Source organism: Cuculus canorus, chromosome 1 (assembly GCF_017976375.1).
Source record: "Cuculus canorus isolate bCucCan1 chromosome 1, bCucCan1.pri, whole genome shotgun sequence".
Lineage (NCBI taxonomy): Eukaryota > Metazoa > Chordata > Aves > Cuculiformes > Cuculidae > Cuculus > Cuculus canorus.
In genome coordinates, this window is record NC_071401.1 from 171301307 (window position 1) to 171315813 (window position 14507).

Here is a 14507-nt window from a genome sequence, read left to right on the forward strand (position 1 = left end):
GAACAAGTGATTACTGTTGAGTAGCAATTGTATGTGTTCTTTTTCTTCTTTCTTGTCTGATTCAGTTCATTTGCTGTTGTTAACTTTAGAGGCTATAGTAAAGCCTGGACAAAAAAATCCAGTAACTTTCCTTTTATTAGTGCTTTAGTGCTGTTGTCACCGAGGTTGCTTGTGTGTGTTTGTTAAGGATGACTTTAAGTGCTGCCCCTTTCACAGCTTTTAAGACTGCAGCACTTTCTGCATGGAAGGAATTTTAATGTTGAAGTATAACAGAGCAGCTGAAAAAAAAAAACCAAACCAAAACCAAACAACACAAACCTCACATAAAACCAAACAAACAAAAACCAAGCCCCCCAACTACCCCCAGAACAAAGCTGCATTATGGTATCAGTAGATCAAAGTGCATGCTCATAGGAATGCCAAAAGTAAACTACACAGAAAATTCTACTTCTGTCATTTTTTAAGTCCTTGACTATTATGTTACTTTTGTCTGTTTTGGTTAATTCAGTGGCAGAGGTCAGTGTCACAGAATCTCACTGTTGCTCATGTGGACCTATTTATACCTATAGAGCAGAAAGATTTTTTTTTTTAGCGCGCTTTCTTTAAAATTGACAAAATTTGTATGGAGCAACTAAAGAATTGATATCTTTTAGTACAAGAGACTCTGGGGAGACCTTATAGCAGCTTTCCAGTACCTGAAAGGGGTGTAAAGGAAAGCTGGGGAGGGACTTTTTACAAGGGCATGGAGTGATAGGACAAGAGAGAGTGGCTTTAAACTGGAAGGGGAAGATTTAGGCTAGACATTAGGAAGAAAATTCTTCATGATAAGGGTGGTGAGACACTGGCACAGGTTGTCCATGGAAGTGTTGTAAGCCAGGTTGGGTGAGGTGTTCCTTCCCGTGGCAAGGGGTGTGGAACTGGATGGGCTTTAAGATCCCTTCCAACCCAAAGCATTCTATGATTCTATGAAAACAAACCCAACAACAAAACTAGCAAGATAACAATGTGCCTGTCTGTGTAACCTAGTTAGAAACCATCAGGACTGTAATCCAAAGATTTGTTCAAGCCAGTTTACACTGGTTGATAGGTCTGATTCTTATTCAGTCTGTATTTGCTACAGATAGATAGCTTCTTCCTGCATTCTTCCGGGTCCCCACAGAAGAAAATCACCTAGAGCTCCAAAGAAAACACTATAGGTTCTGATTTGTGGGTCTAGTGCGTTAAGCAGTATCTCAGATCAGCAGTTTGAACAAAAATTGTTCATTTGCAGACTGGAGTGGTTCTCATGTGAACAGAAATTTGCTGTGTGTTTACACATGGTCTTTTGGCTCCTTACAAACGGGCAGGATTTTGAGTTTATTTGACTTCAGAAAGCTTTTATGGAGTTAGCAAAGTACACGTCTTTGTTTGTCCTCCCTTTTCAAGGCTATGCTTCAAAGCATGACAAAGCTTTTATTTGAAAAGATAAAGAAAGTATTGAACTTGGCGCAATGTAAGCATTTTTTTGAAAGAAGCTTAGCTGTTTGTGATGGTGTTTATAAAAATAAAATGTGCCTGAGACTCCAGGAAAAATATCGTCATGAATTATTTACTTGGCACTTGAGCTACGGTCGTATGGAAAGCATCAATATGAATTGATGGTGCTATCAATGCAGCCTTTGAGGTTTTGTTAAGTCAACCAGCCTGAGGTTTTGGTAACTCAGCCTTTCCACTAAGTTTCCACAGAAAAGCATTTTGGTACACAGGAGTATTAGTTTCTTGTGTGCCGTTGACTACTTGAAGTAACTTTAGTTTGGTAACCTTTTAAAAATGATTTGAGGGGAGGAAATAGTTTTCCACTGCCTGTTGAGTACAAGTAATGAGAATTGAATGAAGAAATCAGGAATGGAAGTTTCAAACTTTTTTAACAAGTCAAATACAGGAAAAAAAAATCAAGGAATTGTTTCTTTGTAACTGAAATGTATACATTATTGATGGCTGTTAAAGGCTGTCAGTGTTTCTTGGTTGATGCTTGACAGATTTTGTTGTTCATAGAAAAGAGAAGGGTAGTTCTTTTTAATCTCTGGATTCAAGAAATACTTTGAGTATATTCACTGCTTGTTTGTTTTTAACCGTGTTTTTTTTTTTTTTTGTGGTCAGATATGAGAATTTGATGCAGATCAACTTGGAAGCATCAGAAGTAGATGAAATTTCAGAGATACACACAAAACTGTTGCGTGTAAGTATCTCACAAACCCCGTATCATTCTCAAAATGGTGTTTCTAAAGAAGAAGCCAATACGTGATATCACGGATTTTTTCTGTGAATAACAACTCTGAATTTTCAAAGTAATTTCTATATTTCCAGTGATTGTTAAAGTGCCCCTACTGAGATGTGGATATCTTTCTGAAAATAGAGTAAATCTTTTTATTAGCCCGGTATACTGAAAATATAGTCTGATTTTCTAAACTAATCAAGTAAAAAAATTACAGCAATGAAATATATTCTACCTTGAAGGTTTTTTCCCTTTTCCTTTAAGAATTTTAAACTACTTTATTGGCTTTCTGAAATGATGATCTGTACACAAACACATTTCAGAATGATCTGCTTTGAAATTTGGATTGTGTTTCCCAACAACTAAGGAAAAATTGAAAATAACTTTACACGGTGATGTCCTGGGAGCACGTATAGGGTTCTCCATTCTAAAAGCAAAAGGTGAAAAATGAGTTTATCCTTTAAAGATTGTATGAACTGTGGAGAAAGAAAGACATGAATTATGTGGATAGTCATTTTATAGAACAAGTGTAGGTGTAAATATGGAATTCATGAAAGGTAGAAACTTAATGTTGAGGGTGCTGAAAGAAAAGAAATATTAACTGACAGAAGTCCCAGATTCAGAGATGATTCTTTCATTACTAATACCATGTTCTATCAAAGCCTAGGCAGGTAAATTGGGCATAGTTCTTTAATGGAGGTCAATGAAACAAATGATTCTGTAGTATTAACATGCTCTGTCTGTTTTCAGCCTCAAGTGACTTTTTACTTTACCCAGTGGTAAGATTGAACTTTTTTTTTCTCTCACGCAGCTCTCCAGCTCTCAAGGCACAATAGAAACTAGTCTTCAAGATATCAAAAACAAACTTTCTCCTGGTGGTTTACTGGCTGACACCTGGGCAAATCAGGAAGGCATGCATCCAAAAGACAGAAAGTGAGTAGTAACTGTATTAATTGTTTTAATATGTATTGAATTTTACATGGAATTGTAGTTCATAGAACTCATTAATAGGTACTTAAGTTCTTGTATTTCGTTTTCTTCCTTTTGTTACGCTAGTCCAGAAAGGCTGCAGGCGCTGCTATGTTCCATCACAGATATTTATTACCAGTTCAAAAAAGACAAAGCAGAACGAAGTAAGTAACTTACTCAATTAATTTTTCACATAAACTGTAATGTAAAGGACAGGTCAGTCCTTGTTCCACTAGGATATTTGTGGTAGGAATGGAGAGTTAGTTGGTAACATTCAGTGTGTCTGTAGGTCTTTCTTAGTGAGCTATCGTCTTAGAGCCCACATGACTTAAAACGCTGCTATTAATCTCATAAATTTGAATTGAAAGACTGGAGAGGAGAAAGGAAAAGTAGATGACCGCTTTTACCTATCAGGACAGGAGAAGGAAACCATATAGGAACTGGGTAAACTTAAAGGAGTTTTACATAAATACAACTAACAGAATTAAACTGGTAATGTCTGTCATCTGCTCTGATCCTAGGGCTTCCTTATAATGAAGAACAAATTCACAAGTTTGACAAGTAAGTTTTGAAGTTACCTTTGGGAAATGCTATGATTGCTTTCAGGTCCTTCAGGTGCTCTTGCCAATACCCTCTTCTCTTGATTTTTATTGTAAATTATGACCTCTTTAGGATTGCTTTGCAAAAATATTCCTGTAAATATCTTAATACGTAGCGGTGCCAGCAAATGGTAATGAGGTGCTTTCTGGCAGCAGAGTTTCTTCACTAATAGACCTTTTAAACGTAGATGTGAAACACCTGTTATTTGGGCATAACTGTCTTATAGGAAGCACATATTTTTTTCCTGTTTTTTTTTTTAGGAAGGAAAAAGCCTTCAGTAACAGTAAAGTGACTTTGTAATTAAAGTGGAGATAATTTTCTACAAATGAATAAAATATGGGCTAGCTGAATAACATTCTAGAATGATTTAATCTTCCAGGAACTATGGCACACAAAATAAATTTTAAAGCAGTTCTCCATATGTGTTTAAAATTTTCACTTAGAAGAGATGGCCACGTTAAGTGTCTGTATGTAACCCTGAATGTCCAGGTTGCCATTAGGCTCCACTGATGAACTCCTGAGTAACTGTAAACAGCTGCTCTGCTCGTATACTGCTGTACTTGTCTCAGGATCGATTCAGCTTCTCATACACAGAACCCTGATACTATTTAAATTGCCCTAAGGTAAAAAACTGACTGGATAGCCAAGATCGAAGAGTTGCGGTGAATGAAGTTAAGTCCAATTGGTGAATGGTCACAAGCAGTGTTCCATGGGGTTCAATCTTGGGGCCAGTTCTGTTTAATATCTTTATCAATTATATGGATGAGGGGATTGATCACACGCTCAGGAGGTTTGCAGATGACATGAAGTTGTTTGGGAGTGTTGATCTGCTTGAGGAAGACAGAGGGATCAGGACAGGCTGGATCAAAGCGCCAAGGCCAGCTGTATGGTGTTCAGTGAGGCCAAGTGCCTCATGCAGCTTGGGCAGGAGTGGCTGCAAAGCTGCCCAGTGGGAAAGGACCCAGAGGTGTTGGTTGACAGCTGGCCTAACATGAGCCAACAGTGTGCTCAGGTGGCCAAGAAGGCAAACAGTATCCTGGCTTGTAACAGAAATGAGTGGCCAGCAGGAGTAGGGAAGTGATCATCCCCCTGTACTTGACACTGGTGAGGCTGCACCTCAACTACTGTATTCAGCTTTGGCCCCCTCACTACAAGAAAGACCTTGAGGTGCTGAAGCGTGTCCAGAGAAGGGCAACAAAGCTGGTGAAGGGTCTGGAGCACAAGTCTTACGCGGAACGGCTGAGGGAATGGGGCTTGTTCAGTCTGGAGAAGAGGAGGCCGAGGGGAGACCTTATTCTCTACAAGTACCTGAAAGGAGGTTGTAGCAAGGTGGGTATTGATCTCTTCTCCCAAGTGATAGGTGATAGAATGAGAAGGAACGGCATCAAGTTGCACCAGGAGAGGTTCAGATTGGATATTAAGAAAAATTTCCTCACTGAAAGGGTTGTCAAATGTTGGAACGCACTGCCGAGGGAGATGGTGGAGTCACCATCCTAGGAGGTGTTAAAAAGATGTGTAGATGGTGCTTAAGGACATGGTTTAGTGGTGGACTTGGCAGTGTTACATTTATGGTTGGACTAGACCTTAATGGTCTTTTCCAACCTCAGTGGTTCTATGATTCTAAGGTATCTGAGATATGCTCTGAGACTGGCAATTAGGATACAAGACAAGTGGGAAACCTACACCTTTCTGGCTGGACAGTTGGAAGCAGGGCAGGATATCCATGTGCATCTCAAATGAAGCTAGACACTTGTGTTTACATAACTAAGTTCTTCTCCTAATGGCTGGTCAGTTGAGTGGTTCCCTGGACTTTGCTGAGTGCTATATGAATTTAAATACCGCTGCTGTAACTTTCCAAAATCTCTAGCCATTGCTGCCACTTGTGTGGCTTCACTGACAATTACAGACAGAAAGCAGACATGCAGAACGGACTGGTATTGTCACAACTGTTGCCACTCAATTTTTCCATTGTGAATGACAAATGGGGAGACTGCCAGTGGCAGGGAGATTGCCTTAAGATAAAGGACAGCAGGGGCAGGAAACCTGCGAGACTGATTTTGATAAACTGAAAGAGACTTAGACACATCGCTGTCTTGCAATAGCAAGGAACTAAAGTTAACATGAGAGAGAATCTGAGCAATAGTTTTGTCATGTGCTTTTAAGGATATAGTTGGAAAACAGGCAAACAGAGAGAGACAATCCATAGCTCATTTTAAAACTACACTCCCTTGGGCAGATTGAAGAAATTTTAGTTTTTTTCTACTATTCAAACCGTGCCCTTGTATTAATATGTGAATAACTTCAAATAAATACGCTTAATTTTCATGTTGTGGAATAGTGATATATTGTCTACCATCAATGTCTCCTTGGGATTGTTAGGTATGTTTGAGATCCTAACTAAATCTTTATTTTACTTGATTCACCCCAAAGAGACATGTCAGTGTTTTTTGTTAAGAACTGTGTGCCATTAGCAGCCGAGGCTGGCCTTTGTTATATTTACCACTAGAGAGACAAGGGAGCAGCACTTGGTTCAGATTTTTCCTGGTCAGATGACAGGTATGCATGCCTGATGACAATCCAGCCACACTCCAGCCAGAATTTGATTAACCATTAGCTATTATGCAAGAGTTGATGGAATACCTGAAGCAGATGTTAGACTGCAGTGTCCCAGGATCCCTTAGTTTCGCTTACTGGTGCACTGTGTAGCATGGTAAGGCAGTTACACCAGAATTAGTCTGCAACACTAACCAGAACTGAGTTTTGGTTTGCTTTCCTGACCATATCTGCTTGCTTTTTTTCTTGTCTTAAGTTGACCCCCAAATCCTGTTTTCTTCTTGCACGTGTATTATTCAGCACAAAGAATTACTCATATACGCTGGAAGTTCCAAGTATCTGCAGAAGGCAAATAAGAAATAATAAGGATTTCTGTTCTTTTCATTTAGAATCTCTTTTCCTTAAATATACCTGCTTGGGTAGATGCTGACTCGGAGAATACGTTTGACCATTTATTCATATATAAAATAATTGCAACTAAATGCTTCAAAATTTTTTTTTTCTTGCTAGGCAATATTTTTGAAATATAAACTGTCAGATCATGCAGCATATTGAATTCTTATATATTACAACAGCGTGCATAAAGTTGGCTGAAGGGATTTTAAGTCCACATACCTCTTCTCCAAGCTTCAGAAAGTAAGTTAGAGGAATGAGGTTTTGAAAGCAGTGTAACGCTGTTCTGGTTGTTTCTGTGTTGCAGGCAGAAGCTGTATTTGCACGCTACAAAAGCCATAGCGCTATTCAAAGATGAATGCGTCAGCAAGTATGATACGTTTTTGGACAAGGCTGAGGACTGGACAAGGCAAGCTATTGATTTCTTTAATAGTTGGCAATGTTCACTGCCCCGCTTTTATAGAAGGAAGCTCTTAAAAGAAAACTGTTTTTCTTTTAGGAAGATGCTTCACACAAGGAAGCAGTTACTGGCTCTCACCAACCAGTGTTTTGATATTGAAGAAGAGATATCCAAATACCAGGATTATATAAATGAGGTAGAAGGCTTCAAGATTCTATAAAGTGTTTGCAGAGATAAAAGACTATTCCACTTTGTTTAATGTCAATAGTCATGTTTGTATTGAGTCATGTGTTAACGCAGTTGTGTTAAAATACAGGGCTGCCGGGATTTAGTCCGTGCTCTGTAGTAGCTTCACTACTGAAGCTGGATTGGTGTGGAGAGTGGTGTGAATTTTTGAAGCCTGAGTTGATTTTGGAGTTTGGGAGTGTTTTAATTTTGCCGGGTTTTTTTGGTGGGTTTTTTTTTTTCAGTAGTGTTAGCATTCCCACAGAAAAATCTCTGCAAATGGATGTGCCTTAAAGTCCATCCAGTTCCACTCCCCAGCCATGAGCAGGGACACCTCCCTCCAGATCAGGCTGCTCAAAGCCCCATCCAACCTGGCCTTGAACACACTTCCAAGGATGGGGCAGCCACAGTTTCCCCCGGCAACCTGTGCCAGTGCCTCACCACTCTCATGGTGAAGAATTTCTTCCTAATGTCTAATCTAAATCTTCCCCCTTGGAATTTAAAGCTATTACCCCTCATCCTATCACTCCTTCAGGTACTGGAAGACCACTGTAAGGTCTCCCTGGAGAGAGATGTCTGTCAGCCGCTTTGCTGCTGTAATGGCCTTACGAAGTATCATAACAATGAAGAATTTAAAGGAGGATTTTAAGGTGGATATTAAGATACATATGACAACTTGTTTTGTAACTTACATTTTCCTTTTATCTATTGCAGTTGCAAGACACTCTGCCGCAGAAAATATTTGCAGCTTCGAGTGGGATGAAACATACAATGAATACAGTCTATCCAAGCTCAAACACATTGGTGGAAATGACTCTTGGGTGAGTATTTCTTACTTGGGTTGATGTAATATTATATACCTGTTATACACGTGAATTGGAAAAAAAAAATGGTTGACTGTGTTAAGACCAAGAATTTTGTATGGCTGAAAAAAACTTTCTATTTCTGAAGTGGCGTTGTAGATTGGGAAGCTTTTAGTAAATAATCAACCTGTAATTTGTCCCTTATTCTGTATGTACTGACAGGTTGCTGAAAGCTTTATGGTGGTGAGTGATCATAGCAGATAACTCCTATGAAACTTTTAACCTTTCTTTTGTTTCTTATTACTGTAGTATGAAGAAACTCAAGGAGGAAATGGAAGGCGTTGTTAAAGAGCTGGCTGAGAATAATCACATTTTGGAAAGGCAAGCAATTGTTTTCCCTTTTTTGGGGCTGATAGTAGGAAGAGGCTTAATTTGGTATATTTTGTAGATCCAGATTTTAAACTAAGGGATTATAATCTCTTCAACTGTAAATATATTTTTTGAACTGTTCATCTGAGGTGTGACAAAAAAAAAGAATGTATTCAAAACCTTGCAGTACTACTCTAAAATCATTCTTATGCAGCATTACGTTGAGCTAATAAAAATAGATGTTGTACAGACAGATTAATTCTGAACATTAACACAATACTTTTGCAGCAATCCAGTGGTGTCTTTTAATTCTTCATTTTTAGATGTAATTTGTAACAGCTGTGGAATTAGACCAATCTGAATGAATGATTTTTCAGTTTTTAGATTAGTTAAATAAAGTGAATAAAAAGAGGCCAACGTATTTCTTACAGTCGCTATCATTTACAGACTGACTTTGCTTTTTTTCTTCTTGTGATGATAAAATTTATAAAAATGATGATCTCCTGAAAGCTTCAGGGCAAATTGCTAGTGGAGCTGAGCTTAGCTTCAAGCTGAATTTGGTTTGGTTTGTTCCCCATCCCCAATCCCGTACTTGGAGCATAGTATCCTTTTTTCTATCTTCTTTGCACATACAGAAGAGTTATACAAATATATTTGTTGGTATATGGCAGGGAAAAGAAATACCCATAAATAAATAACAATGAATTAAGGATTGGTGCTGTAATCTAGTGAATCACCTAAGCATACGCTATTTTTTCATTTTAGATTTGGTGATTTGACTACGGATGGTGGCCTGTGAAATGTGGACTGTATGTAGCTGTCAGAGGACATGGAGAAGACTTGTAAATTTTTTCAACGGGGAGAAAAATACTCTTGGGACATTTAAAGGCAGATAATACATCTGTATCCAGGTTTTTTTTCCCCTCTACAACTGTAGTATTACAAAATGTAAATATGTATAATATGTAAATATAAAAGAATATATCTTTTTTTGGTCAATGTTAGAATAGAATTGCTCCTAGCAGGGAATTTAGCCTCTTGGAGAATCTCTGACAAAGTCCTAAAGGCAAAGGTGTTGTTGATGGAATTGACATTTGTTTGCTTTGAATATTGCCCTTTTTTCAGAATGCAATTCAGTCTTTATTCCAAGAGGACTTGCAGTGCTCTAAACATCATGAATAGCCTTTAAAGGGTGTTTCAGATTTCCTTTAACTGCCACTATTATTTTGGAGTCCAGCTGAATGACTCTGATCATCACTGAATATGGCGACTGTTTTAAATGAAATCTTTTTAAAGAGGTGTGAATAGGGACTAAAAGCACAGATAGGACAGAGTGGAAATGCATTTTTCTTTCCTTCACATCCAAACTGCTGTTCGCTTGTACTTGAGAAAACAAATTACTGATATTTTTTTAAGTTCCTCTCTGTATTTGGTGCCGTGTTGTCTATAATCATTTGACTGCTCACTATATGGAAATTTTGCACTCCACGTTGTTGATACTAAACATAAAAATGCCTTTTTTAGAGTACATAATTTTCAGAATTTCACCACAAGACAAGCAGTTTCCTAAAATAAAACAGTTTTTTTTCAGATCCTGTTTTCTGGGCATAATTTTTAAAAAAGGTTAAAAAAGCTACTAGGAGAATTTTTGGGCAGTTGGTAAACAAGACAGCATCCTGCCACGGAGGCAACCGAATATGGGAAAAACAAGGTACCACTTTGGATCTTGAAAAGAGACTACATCCACTGCTGACTTACGAATAAGGTCTCAACCTTGGGTGGAAAATTTAGCAAGACTGTGTATTTATTTTCCAGTATCAGTTATTACTTTCAATACTACATGATTTAGTTGCAGAGATGAAGAATGAAACTGCCTGCTCCAAAATATGTAAGAGAGGAGAAAGAGGAAAGAAAACAGACAGAAACTCAGAAAGCGTGCTTTGATTTGTTTGGGTGCTGCAGGTGTACTTGTTTGAGATGAAGAGCATGGAAATATTGCAGGACTCATTCTTCCTTTGTGGGAACCTGGCCATGGATGTTCAGTGGTGTCCAGCACCATTTCTAGTTGCAGTATTACATCGATAAGAAGAGCTGGACCAACTAGTGTTTAGAGTTTTCCATACCTAATGGTGTAAGGTAACCTGTGATGGCATCTGATGGTTTTGTGATGCTTCTTCCCTGCTTATCTGTCCAGGTCAGAATACAAAATATTTCCATTGCATTTAAAAAAAAAAAAAAAAATTTTGAATAGAAACTTCTGAAATCTATAACTGATGTTTTGTTAAAAGAAGAAATTCACCGCTGTGATATCTGAGACCTGCTTTCCAGTGCTGTTGGTGAGAATCAAATATTACAAAGGACTTCAGATATTTTTGCACCCATGTGAGCACCTTCTTACTTGGCAGGCTTTGTCCCCCACAAAAAATCTAGCTATGCAAAATGAGTACAAGTGCTTATTACGTGTGTTTCCTTGGTGAGCCGTGGCGCTCTTTTCTTTTTTTTTAGTACCAAATTCATGTCTAACTGGAATGTTTTAATGCCTGCTACATTTGTTCATTCACATCTACAGTCTCACTGTCAGTAAAATACATGTATAAGCATTAAAAGAATATGGCTCTCAAATTGTGCATAAGTTATGGGTGGGTTCCAATATTACATCTGTAATACCTTGTCATTTCAAAGGTTTTCAGTTTTGAAAGAAATCAAATGTTAGTGTGCATATATAGTTTTCAACTTCTTTATACAGAAGCAGACTGAAAAAGACAGTTAATTGCAGTAACAATATAGTCTATATATTGCAGTACATGCGGCATTCTTTTACATGATTGAAAATGTTTTACCTTATATTTTATGTTCATTTTAAACATTGCTGGTTTTAGTGTTGCTGAATACATCAGTAATCTTAATCTTGTTAAAATTGCTTTTCCTAAGCAATTTTAAATAAGCAGTAGCAAAACAACTTGAAGTAATCAGTTCATAATCTACTGATTATGTTCTTCTGAAGCAAATGTGTTTTTCACGTCAAAGCATAGTGTATAGTACATCAATTTTGTCTCAGACTAAGTGTCCTGATACTATCAGCCATGCTACTGATTTGCCAAAAGAAGTAATAGAAAGTAATATATGGTTCTTCCTCCTGAAGTTGGCTTAATGTTTGGGGGGGGCTTACCTTATTATATTAATTATCTGTTACTTGAACAAACCTGTCTTCATATGAATTGCATGAGTGAATGACTTATTGACATAAATACATCATCAGCCACTTACTGTACTGTGTGTACTTCTGTGTCTTTCCATAATTTCACTTTCTGTTAATTTCAGTATTACCTTAAAAAAATTTTTATTCACAGAATCAACGGTTTGGGTTGAAAGGGACCTTAAAGCCCATCCAGTTCCAACTCCCCTGCCATGGGCAGGGACGCCTCCCACCAGACCAGGCTGCTCAAGGCCCCATCCAACCTGGCCTTGAACACTTCCAGGGATGGGGCAGCCACAACTTCCCTGGGCAACCTGCGCCAGTGCCTCATCACTCTCATGGTGAAGAATTTCTTCCTAATGTCTAATCTAAATCTTCCCTCTTCCAATTTAAAACCATTGCCCCTTGTCCTATCACTACAAACCTTTGTGAAAAGCCCCTCCCCAGCTTTCCTGTAGCCCCTTCAGGTACTGGAAGCTCACTATAAGGTCTCCTCAGAGCCTTCTCCAGACTGAACAACCCCAGCTCTCTCAGCCTGTCTTCATGTGGGAGGTGCTCCAGCCCTCTCATCATCTTTGTGTCCCTCCTCTGGACCCGTTCCAACAGCTCAATATCCTTCTTACATTGAGGATTCCAGAACTGGACAACAGGTAAGGTCTCACAAGATTATTATTCTCTTATAAGTTCAATGCAGAGCCTGAAATCTGAAGTAGTAAATTGCAGGTTCGCCCCCACTGGCCAGCTGTCCAGAAAACATGTCCCGTACAGCAGGATCACTGGCAGAGGTGATTTGGTAGATCCACTAATCCTTTTATTTTTTTTTTTAACTACTGCTAATAGGTGTTCTAATGAAAATCAGTTCTTTCTACCAGCGGCAAGGTGCAGGGTCCCTGCTTGCTGTGAAGCAGTACACTAGTGGAGCTCTATCAGTGCTAATTTAGTTAATCACTGTAGAAGTGGTCATCATAGAATAATTTTGGATATGATACTACGGCAAGGATTAAAAGGGCTGAATGGAAAAGATTACTTTTTGGGGTTTGTAAAGCTTGAAGCCTAGAAGATAGGAGATGTGGAGTGAACTTGTATGGGTAAAATTAAACACAGAAGTATTACAAAGTAGTTGCACAGCCTGCTGCGAATGTGAAATCCATTGCAGGGAGGGCATAGTAATTGGTTTTATAGCTAAACCAGTGACTGCTTCTAGCTAGAGACCTGAAAATCAGTGGGATGGATGCCCACCCCAGTCTGTGTAGAAGAAAGCCTGGTTAACGTGTGTCCAGCCTGGTGATGTGAACCTTTAAACTGGCTTATATTTGCCACCTAAAGATAAGTTAGGGGAGAAAAAAAGAATGTCTAGGGTCTAGAAAAACTTACCCGAGGCGTTGGGGAAATAGGAGTTGGTTGGCTGAAAGTGAAAAAATAGATTGGAAGAAGGAGTGTGGTCATCTAAAGGCTGTTAGAGAAGAACAGGGTTCGACACCATGTCTGTGATGAAAGGATTAGAGATTATGAGCAGAAATTGTAGTGCAAGAAAGAAAATCCAGTCTAAGAGTTTGGAAAAATCTTTGTAACATTAAAAAGAGTCAAGCCCCAGAGCAGACTTTTCTGGGAACTGAGCAACATTGGCTGAGAGGGGATTTAAGAACAGGTTGGGAGCTCTCGTGGCTGATTCTGCCATTGGCAAGGCTGCATGACCTTTTAATTCTTGGTGCTCTGAACAGCTTTTTGTTATTTGTTCCAGTGATCACAAAAAAAAATGTGGCAGGGGTAGTATCCCTCAGTGGAGTTTGCTGTTTTGACGGTGGTACGAGTCTGGCCAGCAGTAGTTCTGCTTGTAAATGCTTATCTTTTGGAGAACTTTGTGTCCTATTGACAAGGAAGACTGACTGCAACAGATAGAGCTGCTAGCGTGCTACAAATGGGCACATTGCAGTTGTTCAGTGCTGTATTCTGCTCCTGAAAACTTACACAAATGTTCAGTGAAGTCTAGGACTACCCAGGTTTCCTCAGCCTTTTCATCAAGGTTTGAGCCACCACTGCCTAGGCATGGGAAACGTTTCCTGGACTGGCTGCTTTAAGTAATTTAGGTAGATCATTTTCATCAAAACCTGATGAATCACAGAATCATTTGAGCTGGTAAAGACCTTTGAGATCATCGAGTACAGTCATCAATTCAGCCCTGCTAAGTCTGACATTAGACCATGTCCCCAGGTAAGACATCTACTCGTCTTTAAACACCTCCAAGGATGGCAACTCAACCACCTCCCTGGGCAACCGATTCCAATGTCTGACAACCCTTTCAGTAAAGAAATTCCTCCTGATATCGAACTTAAATCTCCCCTGGTCCATCTTGAGGCCATTTCCCCTTGTCCTGTCACTTGCTAGCAGGGAGAAGAGACCAACCCCCATCTCGCTAAAACCTCTCCTTTTAGGTAGTTGTAGAGAGGGATAAGGTCTCCTTTCAGTCTCCTTTTCCCTGGACTAAACAGCTCCACCTCCCTCATCTGTTTCTCATAAGTCTTGTGGTCTAGACCCTTCATGAGCTTTGTTACTCTTTTCTGGAGAGACTTCAGCACCTCAATGTCCTTCTTGTAGTAGGGGCCCAAAACTGAACACAGTATTTGAGGTGTGGCCTCACCAGTGCCAAGTGCATCACCAGCTCTTGCCAGCTCCCTCTGTACCAGTGCTGGGCTTGCTTTGGCAGTCTCAAGTACCTTTATGCTGTACGATGTGAGGTTTCTTAGC

At 39.1% G+C, this 14507-nt stretch overlaps 1 protein-coding gene across 2 annotated transcripts in view; it reads left to right on the forward strand.

Annotated features, from left to right (window-relative positions):
* Positions 1 to 10158, forward strand: part of TBK1 (TANK binding kinase 1) — a 29028-nt gene extending 18870 nt beyond the window's left edge. For both annotated transcript variants that reach the window (XM_054086164.1, XM_054086172.1), the window contains exons 13-20: positions 2140 to 2218; positions 3066 to 3187; positions 3311 to 3387; positions 3745 to 3784; positions 7077 to 7365; positions 8109 to 8215; positions 8507 to 8578; positions 9332 to 10158. In XM_054086164.1, coding sequence (XP_053942139.1) covers positions 2140 to 2218; positions 3066 to 3187; positions 3311 to 3387; positions 3745 to 3784; positions 7077 to 7365; positions 8109 to 8215; positions 8507 to 8578; positions 9332 to 9365 — 820 coding nt within the window. In that variant the 3' untranslated portion in view covers positions 9366 to 10158. The remainder of the gene's footprint in view (positions 1 to 2139; positions 2219 to 3065; positions 3188 to 3310; positions 3388 to 3744; positions 3785 to 7076; positions 7366 to 8108; positions 8216 to 8506; positions 8579 to 9331) is intronic.
* The last annotated feature ends 4349 nt before the right edge of the window (positions 10159 to 14507 follow it).